The 15,275-nt window shown below is 52.2% G+C and overlaps 1 protein-coding gene across 1 annotated transcript; it reads right to left on the bottom strand.

The window, feature by feature from the left end:
* Nucleotides 1-938: 938 nt before the first annotated feature.
* On the bottom strand, nucleotides 939-14,122 carry LOC118539716 (SEC14-like protein 4). The gene is made up of 12 exons (XM_036098485.2): nucleotides 13,981-14,122; nucleotides 11,962-12,037; nucleotides 7,730-7,773; nucleotides 7,361-7,420; nucleotides 7,054-7,242; nucleotides 5,534-5,629; nucleotides 5,185-5,245; nucleotides 3,950-4,033; nucleotides 3,526-3,632; nucleotides 3,309-3,448; nucleotides 3,054-3,223; nucleotides 939-1,908 (listed from the first exon to the last, which is right to left on the bottom strand). The coding sequence occupies exons 1-12, from the start codon at nucleotides 14,032-14,034 to the stop codon at nucleotides 1,769-1,771; spliced, it is 1,221 nt and encodes a 406-aa protein (XP_035954378.1). The 5' UTR covers nucleotides 14,035-14,122; the 3' UTR covers nucleotides 939-1,768.
* Nucleotides 14,123-15,275: the final 1,153 nt, after the last annotated feature.

The following is a 15,275-nucleotide window of genomic DNA, read 5'->3' as shown; positions in this document are numbered from 1 at the left end:
AACCCCAGCCAGCCGCGCCCTCTCTAGCCTGTGCAGCAGGAAGATGGCTCTGGAACGCCCAAGTGCCTCTGGGTCTGCGGAGGGCGGTCGCGGCGTGCAGTGGGGTGGTGGGAGAGCCCGTTGCAGCGGGGAGGCAGAAGCAGCCCTTGGACACAAGGATGTCTGGTGATTTTCACCTGGCAGCCCCAGGCTGTCTCTTTGGTGCGGGCAGGGCCGTTTTTTTCTCGCCAAACTCCTCAAACACTGTTGGACCAGCCATGCCTCCACGCACTGGCTTTCAAATCGTGTTTCCTCCCGTTAGTTTGCTTTCTGTAGCAGCAGAGCCCCTGGTCAGACTGTGTGCTGGACCATGGGTGATGCAGCCTGCCACAGGTGGAGGGCCGGGGGCCCCGAGGACCTCGCATAGCTCACCTGAAGACCCCCACCTTCCCAAGCCTCATTGTTTTCTTGCCTGGGAAGAACAGGCCATGGGAAACCAGGAAAGCTATTAACTGGGGGAAAAAATGAAATCACAGAATCTGAGAGCAAGAAAGGGGCCTGAGCCGGCTTCTTATTTGCAAAGCACTTGGATGTTAGTGTTTGCTGAGGCTTCCTGCCTCTGGTAAAGGTCTTGGCGGCCAGGATGCTAATGCTTTGCACCAAGGACCCCTCTCACAGGGACATCTGACCACTGAGCAGCTGCACTGGCTCATTCTGGGCCAGGTCTGCTCTGTTGGGGGCAGCTCATCTAGCAGAGCGGACGCTGGTCCTGGCTGTGGGCTGTGGGCACCAGGAGAGCCAGTCTTTGGGAAACAGAAGCCATTACCGGCCAGCTACTGAGTTGCATTTGGGGTGGGGTGGTGGGGAGTTGGCAGCCAACATTTAGCTGTCCCTCTAGTGAGACACAAAGATGGAGGAAAAGCTAGATGGTTCTCCAAGAAGAAAATCAGAGTCTAGGATAAGCACACTGGGATGACAGCTCCACCCCAGCTCGTTCTACTTTATTCCAGCATGTTCCACTTCACTCCAGCTCTGCTACAGTCCTGGTCCTTACTCAGAGCCAGAAAGAACCCAAGCTGAATGTCAGCTGGATCACGGCAGGTGGGGAGGGGGAGGCCGGGGTCGCTGAGAATTCCGAGAGACCCGGTCTTCACCCAGGTAGCTCTGTGTGACCGAGCATGGCTTTTCCTCCCGACGGTTATCCCTGCTGGGCCTCATGCTCCGTTTCTGATCTTCCCTCCAAAGGCAGGAGGACAGCTCCAAAGGGCCCTGGTGCCCTCCCAGAACCAAGACCCTCAGTTCTACCATCCAGCTGGCCCCATTTTTCCACCCGGCCATGTCCAGCTGGCCCTGTCCACCCCTGCTGAGCCCCCACGTGCAGAGATGGGGCCTCCTCTGCTCTTCAGACTTGACGCTATGCTCCCTGCATGGCCTGGGGCTCATGCACACACCCCCAGACCAGATCACTAGGTGTGGGTGAGTCCCGGGACTGGTGGACTTTGTCAGGAGTGACAGAAGCTTCTGTGGGCGGGACACTTCCTTGGTGGACCCTGGCTCATCCTCAGTCTCTGCAAACACGGGATCAGGTGTCTGTCTGAATCCCCAGTGTGGCCATGCACTGGATGTCCCCCCTCCTGCTCTGTCCCTGTGCCTGGTGGGCCCCACAAGGAGCTGAGATGGTGACACAGGGTGGTGGCTCCTCCAAACACCACCCCACCTGGGAGGGCAAGGGACAGGGAGGGGACTGCTAAGGGCTTGAAGAGCCCAGGCCCAGAGGCAGCCGGGGTCTTCACTGCGCTGGGGATGGTCTCCTCGCCTCGAAACCTTGAATCTTCTCCTCGGAGGCCTTGTCTGGGAGCAGCACCTCCACAGTGTAGCTGACCTTCTTGGTGTGCATCAGGCTGTAGGTGTTGTCGAAGCGCAGGACATCTGCAAGGGTGGAGAAGTCGTCCCTCAAAACCAGCCTGACATATCTGCACACCTGGTGCCCTTGGCAATGGGCCCAGGACTGTGGGTGGTGCTGCAGGGTCAGCCACTGCCCCTCCCCCCCCAGTGCCCACTGCTCAAGCCATCTCCTTGTGCTAACTAAAGGAATAATAACCACGGGCATGCACCAGCCCCTTCTATGTGCCAGGTGTCCCATCTGCGCTCCCAGCTCTCCAAATCCTCAAAGTAGCCCCACGGAAGGAACTATCACCCCCATTTTAAGGATGAGGAAGCTGAGGCCTACAGAGGTTGAGAGGACTTTCTGTTGAGTACAGAGCAAGGGAAGGGAGGGACTAGGATTCCCTTATCCTGATGCTCCAACCGAGAGAGGAGCTCTGCTCTCCCCGTAGGAGAAGGCTGAGCTCCATAAGCCACTTTCCCATCATGCCTTTTAAAGAAGGCATTTCCTTAGATGCGAAGGTGCAAAGTGAACTCTGGGATGTGATGAGTCATCCAGATTTCTCGGTCTCCACCCTTCTAATTCTCCCTCTCCACAAAGGTGAACTAGATATGGATTAACCAAAGCATTAGTAAAACTCGTGCTCCTCAACCCTGGGTTCCCCTTCTCCTGGCTCTGTTCCCGACAGAGGCGGAAGGTCAGTGCTGCTCCTGGGGAACATTGCTTCTGCTAAGACTGACCTAACTGCATCTGGCTTGGGTGGCCTGAGAATGAAGGATAAACACATGGAAGAATCATCTCTTTGGGATTCCCACAGGGGGACTGCCTATGCACCTGGGCAGCCGGGGACCCCCGAAGGGTAGCCCATGGCTGTTTACTTACCTGTCCCTCAGCTTGTTGAGTGCTGTGTAAGGGCTTCCCAGGAGCTGAGTCCATGGCTTTGGGCTGTGAATCCCACTCTCTAAAATGCCTCTCTGCCCTTGTACGCATATCCAGGGGCCACTCACCAGATCTAACGTCCTGAAGCCAATTCCCCTGGCCACCACGGGATCTAGTAGCTCGCATAGACCCCCACACCCTCCCTGAGAGCTGGAAATAGAGGGCAAGCAGGACAGCCTGGCAAGATGTTATCAGCTCATTTCTCTGCCATAAGGAGGAAAACGACTCCAGGGAATCCTACAGCTCTTACAGACGCCGGCCTTGAGGCAGGTGAGGCTCCCGTCCTCAGGGACCACGTGGGCTTTGTAGCGCTGGATGGGCAGCACCTCCACCAGCTCCCCTGCCCGCTGCCTCTCGCTCATCTTGGTCTTCAGGAAAACCCCAAAGCCGATGTCTGCCCCTTCTGATGCGAACTGCCACCTGCAGGAGACAAGGCCCCACTAATGCCACCTGCTTGGGCTGCAGGCCCCTCCTGGCTGTGCCCAGGGCTGCCGTGGCTGCCTACCTGAGCACACAGCCCGGGAACAGGATTTCGTTCTCCACCTGCATGAAGGAGCCTCGGGCCACGGTCACCGTGTGCTCATAATTCATCCTCACCTGGTTGCGCAGGTAGTAGTTCTTGGGCACGTTGCCCCCGTATTTGATCTGTGGGTGAGGGCTGGTGAGCGAGCACTACACCATGGTCATCACCCCTCCCTCCTACTCCTCTGGGCACCCTGTACCTTGGTCAGGCACTTGGGGTTGCCATCAGGGTCAGTCATGGTCCCCCCAAACTCCACGGGCAGCTGGTCTGGGCTGATGAACTTGGGCAGCTCCTGCTTCCAGTTGCCTATGGGAACAAGGTTTCGGGGGGCGGTGGGGGGGGCTTAACAGAGAGCAGAGAAGCCACGCCCAGGGAGGAAACCTGATATGTCTTTGGCTTGCTCCCTTGAGCACCTACTCCTGAAAGCACCCAAATGCTTTATGTGGCCACCCAGGCTGGGGTCTAGGGCCCGAAGCATTGTCAGAGTGTGCAAAGACCAGTGGGGGTCAGGCCAAGGTCAGTGCCTGAGTAAAGAGGATGAGCCAGGGAGAAATGGGGACTTTCACGTTGACCTCTACTTGCCCAGGCAGAGATGGGCCCAGCCAGGAAACCAAGTCACTCACCTCCGAGAATCACTATCTTCCTTTGCGTTTCCTCACTCATGAACAACTTGACCAAGTTAAAGGCCACGGGGAACAGCTTGGGGGCTGAAACACATGAAATTCCTTTGGGAAGCTGGCTTAGGGAGGACTTGGAGGTATAGTCATGGCCAGGGGCCTGGGCTGGACAAGAGTTGGACAGATCTAGATTCTGCTACTTCCTGCTGTGTGACCTTCAGCTAGTTACTCACCCTCTCTGAGTCTTAGTGTTGTTAACTATAAAACGGAGATAAATTAAACAATGTATGCATAACACTTGGCACAGCTCCTGGCTCTCAATAAATGGTTGCCCCCCCACCTCGTTGTAGGGTGTCAGTAATGTGGATTTCCTTATGGTGCCTCTTCTTTTTTTTTTTTTTTTTTTTAGGATTTTATTTATTTATTTGACACAGAGAGAGAGAGAGCACAAGTAGGCAGAGAGGCAGGCAGAGGAGAGGGAGAAGCAAGCTCTCCACTGAGCAGGGAGCCCGACGTGGGGCTCGACCCCAGGACTCTGGGATCATGACCTGAGCCGAAGGCAGACGCTTAACCGACTGAGCCACCCAGGCGCCCCTATGGTGCCTCTTCTTGTCTACACTCACAGGTTTCCCAAGTTGTCTTGGAATTTTCTTGGGTGCAAGTAGATGGGGCATCTGTATTAGACCTCACGTCCCACCTGAATTGCTCACACTGACTGGGTGCTTTCTGTGGGCTCTTCCTCCACAGACTGTCTCATTTAACCTCATGGCGGTCTTATAGGGAAGGTGTCACTGCATTCCTATTTTACAGACGGGGAAAACTGAGGCTTAGTAAGGTTAAGTAGACTTGCTCACAATCACAGAGCTAGTTAGACTGGAAAGCAGATCATCTGACCCCAGAGCACACATGGTGTTCCCTTCACTGTACCACCGTCACAGACAGGGACCATTCCCTCTCAAAGCATGTCTATCAGCCAGTAGAAAAGTAAAGTAAAAAAAGTAACAGATCACTTTTAGAAACTTATAACTTATTTGACATTTGCTGCAACATACCAGAGCAGATTTTGTATATTCCAAAAGTATCTGTCTATGAAGGACTGACTGAAAAAACAAAAAACAAACAAAAAAACCCTGATCTTCACAAAGGATGGTTTGAGAAGCCCTACACTGGGTGATTTACCCACTGATCCCCCCATTCCCCACTCCTCCTCCCCCAAGCGGTCATCCCCATCACGGGCTCACCTCGAATGACAATTAAATTCTTCAGCGTCTCAGGATAATTTGCTTCCAGGATGGCAAAAAACTGTGGCAAGACGGGTCTGGTCAAGGTCATGCTTCAACACATTCTATGCCTGGATTTGGTGGCCTTTAATGCTGCTGAGACAAGAGCCCCTGCCACCCCCTGGCCATCCACCTTCCCCATGAGATGCACTTCATCCCCTGTGATACTCTTGTTCCTCTTTCTCCTTGGAGGTGGGGGGGACTGCAGGCCAGCTTCACTGGCTGCTCTGGGGGCCCCTGGGGGAGGGTGATCCTCCTCCATGGACCAGAAGTGGCTCCCTATTGGCCTCCAGCCAGCCGCCTACCTCACCTGCTGGTAGACCTCGACAGCTGGCTTCCACAGGTGTTTCAGGCTGAGCCCCTCCATGTCAAACACCATCAGCACCGTCTCAATCTTCCTGCCCAGCTACATGGGACAGGACAATGATAGATGTCACACAACAACTCCGGCGCGGGGAGACCCTGCACTGCTCCCACCTTCCTGCTACCCCCACCCCCAACTGCCCACAGGGTCTTCCAAACAGATCGAGCCCACCTAGGGTCTAAGAAGATGCTGCATCTGAGCCCCGGCACAGTGGCCCCTTATCACACTGTTTGCTCAACACGATTGGCCGGAATTAGTTAACTGCGGCACTGAAGACCTCACTCGTTGCCCGTCGGGCATCTCCCTGGACAACGGTACGCTGTGTCAGTCAGCGTCTGGGTCCGGCGGTGTGGCAGGCTGTGGCAGGCTGTGCGGCCTTGGTGGGGTTTTAACCGCTCTGAGCCTTATTTTCTCCCTCTGTGAAATGGGGATAATTCCAGGTTCTGATAGAATTTCCCGGAGGATTCAGTGAGATGAGTCACAAAGAGCCCAGTGCCTGACACGAGCTGGCCCCTGGTAAATGTCAGCAGATGTTATTACTGGTATCGTCATCACCACAATTACCAGCTCTGATTGGAAATGTACACGAAGTAGAAGACCCTGTTGTGACCCCATAAAATCAGCCATCTTGTTCGAGACACACACATCTATTCGGACCAGGCACTGTTTGCACGTCTCTCACGCTTGCCACAAATCTCTGGGCCAAGGGTCTATTTGGTGTCCAGCACCGTGACAGACACTGGGGACGCAGGCCCTGTCCTCGCCATCAAGCAGGTCATCCTAAAGTGACACAAGAGCTCCCCCTCCCCCCAGAGGTCTTCTTAGACTCATGGAGACACTTAGATTCACAAAACCAACAGACCACACTTGGCAATAGATTCATGCTGAAGGGTATGGGCCAGGAAACACAGAGTCAGAGCAAAGAGAAGATCTGTAGAGATGGGTGTGGGTCCCTCCTGGCTTGGAAAGCCTATGCCCCACAGAACTCCATATTTTTTTTGGTAGCAATTCCATATTAGCTTCTGGGGACACACGACGGATGTGCCAAGTTTCAAGTCACTGCTCTCAGGGAAGCCAACAGCGATGGCTCCCCCATCAGGTTATGGTTGTGCAGTGTCCAACTGGGGACATCTTTTCCATAAGCAAGCTGACCATCCACTGTTCCCAGGATTCCCGGGGAACAGAGCCAGAGCGTTAACTGAACCCAAGGTCAACATCTCACCCAAGGTCAGAGAGGAAAGGGATTTGGTGATCCTTGGCCCTCACCGGCAGAGAGTATCACGCACATGCTAGATGCTCAGAGATGGGTGACTGCGGGAGAAGCCATGTCCCACCAAAGCCCAGAGTGCTGAGGCCTGGGGAGAAGCGGAGGCAGCATGCCTTTCCCACCTGGTCGCCACCTTGGTGCCACCCTTTAGACAGATCGGGCCCACAGTGCACTTCCCATCCTGGACCCAGTCACGTACCTTCTGACTCTGCAGCTCACACTCCCGCAGAAGCAGCTCACAGACCCTGATGCGCTTCCGGATCAGCTCCTGCTGGGAGGCTGACAGGAGAAGACCCTTGGGGTCAAGGGTCCCAATGATGTCGAACCACACGGGGCAGCCTTCGTAGTCATAGCCACTCAGACCACCGGAGTCGTACAGCTGGATCACCTGGGCACGGGGATGAAGTCCTGACTCAAAACAGCCTATCAGCCATCAGATGGCTGGATGTTGGGGGCACGTATGAAGGGCATCTGATGGTCTGTGGGGGATGCTGCATGGGGCTCACCTCTGAGGGTTGCCACGAGAGGATATTGTCCAGGTCCTGTTGCTTCCGGAACTCCATGTGCTGTGGAGAAATGGCGGGACCTGAATACTGCCTACCACAAAGACCTTGAAGGCACCTGGGGGCATCGGGCCAGGTCCCTCTGCCTACAGCCCCCAAGACCCTGCCAGAGCACCCGCAGGCTCTTCTGACCTAGAACTAGAGGTGGCAATGCCAGGAGGGCTGCGGGGGACCCAGGTCTGATGCAGAAAGGGATCCAAGGAGGAGGGAGGAAACACAGGAGAACAGGACAGGCCAAGAGTTCTTACTCTTTGTCACTGATCCCTGGGGTACAATGTGGGAGGCAGGACACTCCTGAGAATGGGGCCTCACCTTCCGGAGCATGTCCTCAGATTTCTGCAGGTCAAATTTCCGAGCTGCAAAAAGAGCCAAAGTAAGAGGAGGCTTGAGGCTGGATCTTTAACTTGCAGTTCTCTGAAAACTCATGAGGAAATACGAGGGTGCCTGAGTCTTCCATGACGCCCCGAGAATACATTGGGGGTCTGGACATTTTTTTATCATTTCATTTTTCCTTTTTAAGAAATTTTTATTTATTTATTTTGGAGAGAGAAAGAGAGAGAGGGAGCACAGAGGGGTGGGGCAAAGGGAGAGTGAGAGAGAGAGAATCTCAAGCCAACTCTCTGCTGAGTGCAGAGCCCCACTCGGGGCTCAATCTCAAGACCCTGAGATCATGACCTGAGCCAAAATCAAGAGCTGGCCACTCAACCGACTGAGCCACCCAGGCGCCCCTGGACATTTTTTAAAAAGCAAGAATCCTTAATCCTCTAGAAGACTTTGGAAGCCCTTGATTTCAGTATCCAAGTCTTTTTAAATTGTTCATTCCAGGGGTGCCTGGGTGGCTCAGTCTTTAAGCATCTGCCTTCTGCTCAGGTCATGATCCCGGAGTTCTGGGATCGAGCCCCGCATCGGGCTCCCTGCCCTGAGGGAAGCCTGCTTCTCCCTCTCCCACTCCCCCTATTTGTATTCCTTCTCTTGCTATCTCTCTCTCTGTCAAATAAATAAATAAAATCTTTTAAAAAATAAAAATAAACTGTTCATTCCAGAGGCCGATCTGGCCTGTAATATTTGATGTCCCCAAGGGGGCACAGACCCTCTTGGTGTTAGGGGTAGTGAGGAGCATAGGCTTTGGAATCAAACAGACTTGGGTTTAAATTCTAGTTTTGTCCTTTTATTTGCTGTGCAACTTTGAGCAACTCACCTACCTTCTCTAAGTCTTGGTTTTTTAATCTGTTAAATAGGAATAATATATTCTTCAGTTATTCAAAGGATGACATGAGATAAAGCACGTAAAATGCTTGACACATTACCTGGCTCCCAGGAATTTCTCAGTAAATGGTTAACTATTGTTGTGATTACTTATTTTGAAGAAATAAATTCACTTTAATTGAAAATGTGATGCTTTATTTTAAAAATGAACCCCTTCTAGTCTTTATAGACTAGATTACTTTTTTTTCCTTATAATATTGGCAAGGGTCTCTAGTTCTGTTTAAACTATGATGTTGCTTAACATCATCCCTTTCTTGTTCCCGATTTTAAAGAAAATGCATCTAAAACTTCTTTTTTTTTTTTTTTAAGATTTTACTTTTTTATTTGAGAGAGAGAGCATGAGCAGGGGGAGCAGCAGAGGGAGAGGGAGAACCAAGCTCCCCGCTGAGCAGGGAACCCGATGTGGGGCTCGATCCCAGGACCCTGAGATCATGACCTGAGCCAAAGGTAGATGCTTAAGTGACTGAGCCACCCAGGCGCCCCCTAAAACTTCTTCTTAACTCGCAACGTATATTGTAAGATCTTTGCTGAATAACCATTACCAAGCCAAGCCAAGGAAATCCCCTTCTATTTCTAGTTTGGTAAAACTTCTATTTTTTATTTTTTATTATTTTATTTATTTATTTATTTGACAGAGAGAGAGAGACAGCGAGAGAGGGAACACAAGCAGGGGGAGTGGGAGAGGGAGAAGCAGGCTTCCCGCCAAGCAGGGAGCCCGATGTGGGGCTGGATCCCAGGACCCTGGGATCATGACCCGAGTGGAAGGCAGACGCTTAATGACTGAGCCACCCAGGCACCCCTTTCATTTTGTTTTTGTCTTATGAATAGGATTTGAGCCTTTTCAAATGCTTTTCCTGCATTAAGACAGCCATATAATTTCTCATTTTTAATTCTATTAATGTGTTCAATGACACTGATAGATTGTCTGATGTTGAATTCTTCCTGCATACCTAAGATAAACTCCCGCTGATCGTGCTGTGTAATTTTAATACCTTATTGGATTCTATTATGTAGTGTTTCCCTTAGACTTCCTTACATCTACATTAACAAGTGAAACAAGCCCAGAATTTTCTTTTACTGTCCTGATCTCATTTTGGAATCAGACTAACCCAAGCCTCATAAAGTAACTTTCACTTTTTAAATATATTTTAAAGCAACTACAACAATTTATAAAAGCAGGTATCAGCTAATCTTAAAACTTTGGGAAAATTCGTCTGTAAAGCCATTGGAGTTTGAGTTCTGGAAGGAGGGAAGCTTTTTAGTACCATTTATATGTCTTTAATATTTATTGGTCTGTTGGGGCTTTCTATTTTCTTCTTGCTGGATTTTGGCCTTATATGTGTATTATAAGGAATGCACTGATTTCATTGATATTTTCAAATTTGTGCATAATTGTCTATAATGTTCTTTTATTGGTTTCTAAAAAAATCTCTGTGATGTCTAGGAGATTTCCTACTGAGAACCAGGTTGGTTTCTTGTTCTATAGAAAGTGGTCTGGGGACTGTTGATGGACTCATAGTTTTTTTAGTAGCACCTATTATGTGCCCAGCTGGAAGTATGGGGCAGGCGCGGACCCTGCCGGCACGGAGCCGGCATCCGAGTGGGAGAGATGGACACAATCGTGAGATGGAGATAAAGAAAACAAAGTGAAGTGACTTGAAGTCGGGGGGGCCCCCTCTGCATCTGGCCTGAGCGGGGAGACTCCAAGTTCAGCCCCAGAGACCTCCCTCCCTGTTGCCCAGGTGTTGGGCTAGTGAGGCAGGCAGGGTGGCTACGGAGGTAAAGTTGAAGGGGACGGGGCCATGTCAGCCCGTCTGCCTCAGCAGAAACTGGGAGGCATCAGGACACCCTGTCCCCTCTCTCCCAACCTTAGATCCTTCTCCCTTCCCGTGACCCAGCACCCTACAGTGTCTGTGACTTCACTCTTTTCTCAACGACACACCAGGGACCTGAAAAGTTGGTTTTTAAACCCAGAAAGACTCCAAAGGAGGAGAGAGGTCTGATGTGGTATCAAGGGGCTTCAAGAAATCTACTGTCCTCACTCCTTCTTTAGCCCAGGAAAATGACATGGACATAACTTGTTGAAAACAGAATAGAAGCTGCCACAGCCAAGAGAGCCTAGGGAGATGATGACTAAATGTCATGTGGCATCCTGGATGGGATCCTGGAATAGAAAAACTAAGGAGATCTAAACAAAGTGGGGATTTTAGTTAATAACCACATATCAGTGTTGGTTCATGAATAGACGTACCATAGAATGAAAAATTCATGATAGGGGAAACTGGGTGCAGTACATGTGCGGATTGCCTGTATTATCTTCACAGTGCTCTGTAAATCTAAAGCCATTCTAAAAAATAAAGTTTGTAGAAAATAATAATTAAAAAACATAACCAAATAGAACAAACAGAACAGAAGGGTGAGCTTCCTCTGTGTAGGCGCTGTGCACGCCCATGACCTCATGTCAGACTCACAGCATCTTGAAGGTGGGGGACCAGTATTATACCCATTACCCAGAGGAGAAAAGTGAGGCTGAGAGACAATGAGTGATTGCCAGAGGCACACTGCTAGCACACAGCGGAGCTGGGATTCAATCACAGGCTTGCCGGATTCCAAGGACGGCATTATCACCCCACTGCGCGTGCACTTTCCAGCCTGGCTTCTGACTTCTCTCTTGGTTCAAGTTCAAAATTCTTTCCATGGGGTGTGTTGAATTGGAATGAATTCTCCCCCTAGGTTTCTGTTATTCTAATTTTACACTCCTGTGACAATCCTTGGAAGAAACTCCTTCTCTACCTTTAATTGCATCCACTTCCTGAAGTGTTTGCTGGGCACCTGCTCAGTGGCCAGGTTCCCTCAGGGGATGACACAACCCTGCCTTCAAGGAACTGGAGATAGACCCGTACGCAAGTCCTGAAGAGTATATCTGGGGCTATCTGACTCAAGGCCCAGCCAAGCCAGTCATCCTGAGAACTTCCCAGGTGTGAAGTTCACCTCCCACCATATGCCCACCCAGTGCCAAGCGTACACCCTCTCATTTAATGCTCACAGCAATCCTTGGGGAGGTGGCCCCATCCCACTTTACAGATGAAGAAACTGAGGCTCAATGGGGTTTTTGTGCCATGCTAATTTGGAGGGGAGTTCAGATTCTAGCCCAAAGCAGGGTGATTCCAAAGCCTATGTTCCCCACTCTATAGTATTTTCTCTGGAAGTCCCACCCACTTTCCTGAAACCCTCCTTCCCTCTCTCCCTCTCTGCACCCCCAACCCCGCCAGTCTCACCTCGGAGCCAGCGCAGGAGGAAGTACTCATCAGCATTGGGCAGGGCGGGCAGCAGGTCCTGGAGGTTGTCCCGGAACTGAGGGGGAGATACAAAGGTCAGAGGGGCTCCCATGACCCCTGGGTTCCCAACCCCACCCCGACCCTTCCCGAACTCAGTCTGTCAGTCAGTCCTGCCCAGGGACTCTGCAGGCTGGGGACCACAGAGAGAGCAGTGGCTGCCTCGACCTTTTTGCCACCTGGAAATGGAGCACCCCTCAGCCCACCATGGCAGGAAGAGTTGGGTCCTTCTCAAACTTTGGGGGCTCTCTGCCTCCCCAAGATCCTCATTCTATAGGTCTGAGGGGGGGGCCCTGCCTTCCCTATTTTGACAAAGATCCCTGGTGAATCGGATGCAGGCAAACAAGAACAATTTAAGAACCTTGCCTTTGATATTGTATCCTGAAGGTCTAGATTTGGAAGCAAGTTGCTTAACCACTCTCAGCCTCAGTTTCCTCATCACAGGGACTAAGGGAGCTGAAAGTAAGCCCTGGAGGGGTGGGTTTGCAGGGGAACCTGTGAATGGGACTTTAGGATTAGAAGCCAATGTTAGCAAAGCCATGGGAAGCTATCTTAACAGCCATCCACCAAACCTCCTTTAGCTTTATAGATGATGTTTAAAATAAGAATGTGTTCGGGGGGCCTGGGTGTCTTGGTCAGTTGAGTGTATGCCTTTGGCTCAGGTCATAATCTCAGGGACCTGGGATGGAGCTCCATGTTTGGGAAGGGCCTGGAATAACTTGAAGGAAAACCTAACTTAACAATGATGCCAAATAGAGAAAGCAGCCTCTGGCTGCATGACCACAGGTTGTCGAAACTAGGCTTAGGAAAAACCTAGAAGGAAGTGCTTCTAGGCGTGGTTGTCTAGACCTCTGGGACCATGGGTGACTTCTTTTTCCTACTTTCCTTTTTCTCCCTAGTTTTTAAAACAACTAACATTCATTTCTTTTAAATAACGGAAAAAATAAGAATAAACTCTTTTTACATTGTTTAAAGCTCTTTGACCCACAAGCATCTCCATCATAATTCACCCCCAAAGGCCGGGTGTCCAGTCCCTCCCATGAGCCTAGTGTCCGGGGCTCCCCTGAGGCCTTTGCCAGTGGGGAGAGAGAGAGCTAAGCAGGGGACTCCCTCTCCTCCTTCACTTGGGGACCCCTCCTTCAGCTCAGGACCCTCTACTCCTGGAACCTCTTCCTATACCTGGGAATTCACCCAGGGCCCCCCATTCTTCACCTGGGACCCTTCTCTCCTTCACTAAGAACTCATTCAGGGTCCCCCTCCTTCATCAGGGGTCCTCATTCCTCCCTGGATGACCCTCCCCAGGGTCAGAGCCATTCTCCACAAGTCTAAAGCCTGCCGTTCGTGGGCCCAAAGTGTGAGCCAGGGCCGTCACCTCCTTCCCCTAAACTGAAGTCACAGTTTCCAGGCCCTGCCATCTCCAAATCAGATTAACGTTGTGGCCCCTAAGACCTGAATATGCCCCCCTTTCCCCAGGGCATGACACTCTCAGCTGCAGCCTAAAGGACTGTCTTGAAATCACCAAACCACCTCCAGTCCCCTTTAAGGGAAACATTGACAACAGGGAGAAGGCTTGGGCCCTGGGGAGTCTAAAAACCACAAAGAGAAGCCAAACAAACAAATGTTGCAATCAGAGCAGGAGACCTGCTAGTCTGTCTGCCCAAGGCTGCCCAGAGGGATGGCAGCATCACCCTACCCCCACAACCAGGGAACAAGGGCCAGGGCTCTGTGGTCCCGAGAGAGAGCAGGATCCGAAAGCAGGATTCCGCCCCAGTGTAGCCCAGAGAAGGGCTCAAGTCCCGTGTCCCGTATATGTCTGCCTCAACCACTGTGCCCAGTGGCGGGCGAGCTGGATAGAGACACCCTCAAGGGTCTCTTTTCCATCCAAACAATGGGGGTTCAGCCCCGGTGGGCAGCGTCGGGCAGCTCCCCAAGCCTCCCCCCTTGCTCCCCCAAGCCCCTCACCCTGGCCAACGCCTCCTGCTGCTGGGGGCTCAAGTCCCCGATTCGGCCGCTCATGGTGCCCGCGGGCGCAGGGGTCGCGGGGTGCAGACGTGCCAGGAGTCTGCCCGCCGCCACCTGGCCTCGCAGCCGCCGCCTGGTTTTATCCGGCGCGCAGATGTTGGCCCCGCCCCAAAGGGGACAGCGCCAGCCCTGCCCCGCCCCGAAGGGTTCTTGCCTCCCCTCGCGGTGCTTTGCGGGCGGTGGCCAGGAGGCACCCTACCCCGGGCAGGGAGGCGACCCGCTCCGGAGAGGTCCCGGAGCACGGACTCGAGGGGAGGGCAGCAGGCGTTGCTACCTCCAGGCATCCTCACCCCAGGGGCTCCTACAGGTTCCTGCGTGGTAGGGGAAGGGAGGGGGGCGTAAAGGAGATGTGGGCAAGTTCTAGGGAACACGCTTAGATCCTCTTTCCCAGCAAAATGGACGAAATTTTCATAAACCCGGCTCAACCCTCTAGGTGATCCCCAGGAGTTTCTGCCCAAAGGGCCCCAACCTCTGTCCCCTGTCTGTGCTCACTAGCTGATAGAAGCCTTTATGTGCAAAATGGTTCCAGCCCCAAGATGGTCAGGAGGATGAGATAAGATGATCCACCAAGGGTTAGCCTGGCATGCCACACCCAGTCGGTGTGTAGTGTTAGGAATATTATTTCATAATTACTATTATTATTGATACTTTCACCAGAGTAGGGAGCTACAGAGGTGGAAATTCTGGGATGGCCCCCCCTGGTGAGCCCCTGGGTAGGATCTACAGCCTGAAGGCAGGGGAATGGGAGGTGGCAACAGTAGCTGGAAGCCCTGGGTGGGGTGGGGGAGGGGTCAGGAGGCCATGGGTGGTGGGCGGCTGACACAGGTGGCCAGGACGGCATCCAGGAACCCGGCAGAGGTCACTGAGAAAGGGGAGAAAACACAGGTTGGCCAGGCAGGAATTTTCTTTTCTTTCTTTCTTTTTTTTAAGATTTTATTTATTCATAAGAGACAGAGAGAGAAAGAGAGAGAGGCAGAGGGAGAAGGAGGCTCTCCGCTGAGCAGGGAGCCCGATGCGGGACTCGATCCCAGGACCCTGGGATCATGACCTGAGCCGAAGGCAGAATTAACCATCTGAGCCACCCAGGCACCCCGGGCAGGAATTTTCAAGAGAGGAGCAGGTGGGAGGTGAAGGTGAAGGGGGAGATAAATCAGGCCATCAGAACATTTCCCCCTCTGCCCCTCCCTCTGGGTTGAACCAAATTCCAGACCTGTGCAGACCCATCTGGTGGCCAT

This window comes from Halichoerus grypus, chromosome 13 (assembly GCF_964656455.1).
Source record: "Halichoerus grypus chromosome 13, mHalGry1.hap1.1, whole genome shotgun sequence".
In the NCBI taxonomy this organism is placed as follows: Eukaryota; Metazoa; Chordata; class Mammalia; order Carnivora; family Phocidae; genus Halichoerus; species Halichoerus grypus.
The sequence above is the reverse complement of the archived record's forward strand: the minus strand, read 5'-3'. Positions and strand labels throughout refer to the sequence as shown.

Excerpts from the sequence above, each read along its gene's own strand:
- LOC118539716 (XM_036098485.2), bottom strand. The coding sequence starts at position 14,034 with ATGAGCGGCCGAATCGGGGACTTGAGCCCCCAGCAGCAGGAGGCGTTG. Across the intron at positions 3,633-3,949 it reads GAAGATAGTGATTCTCGGAG|GCAACTGGAAGCAGGAGCTG; the intron begins GTGAGTGACTTG and ends TTGTTCCCATAG. Across the intron at positions 3,449-3,525 it reads ACCCCAAGTGCCTGACCAAG|ATCAAATACGGGGGCAACGT; the intron begins GTACAGGGTGCC and ends CCTCACCCACAG.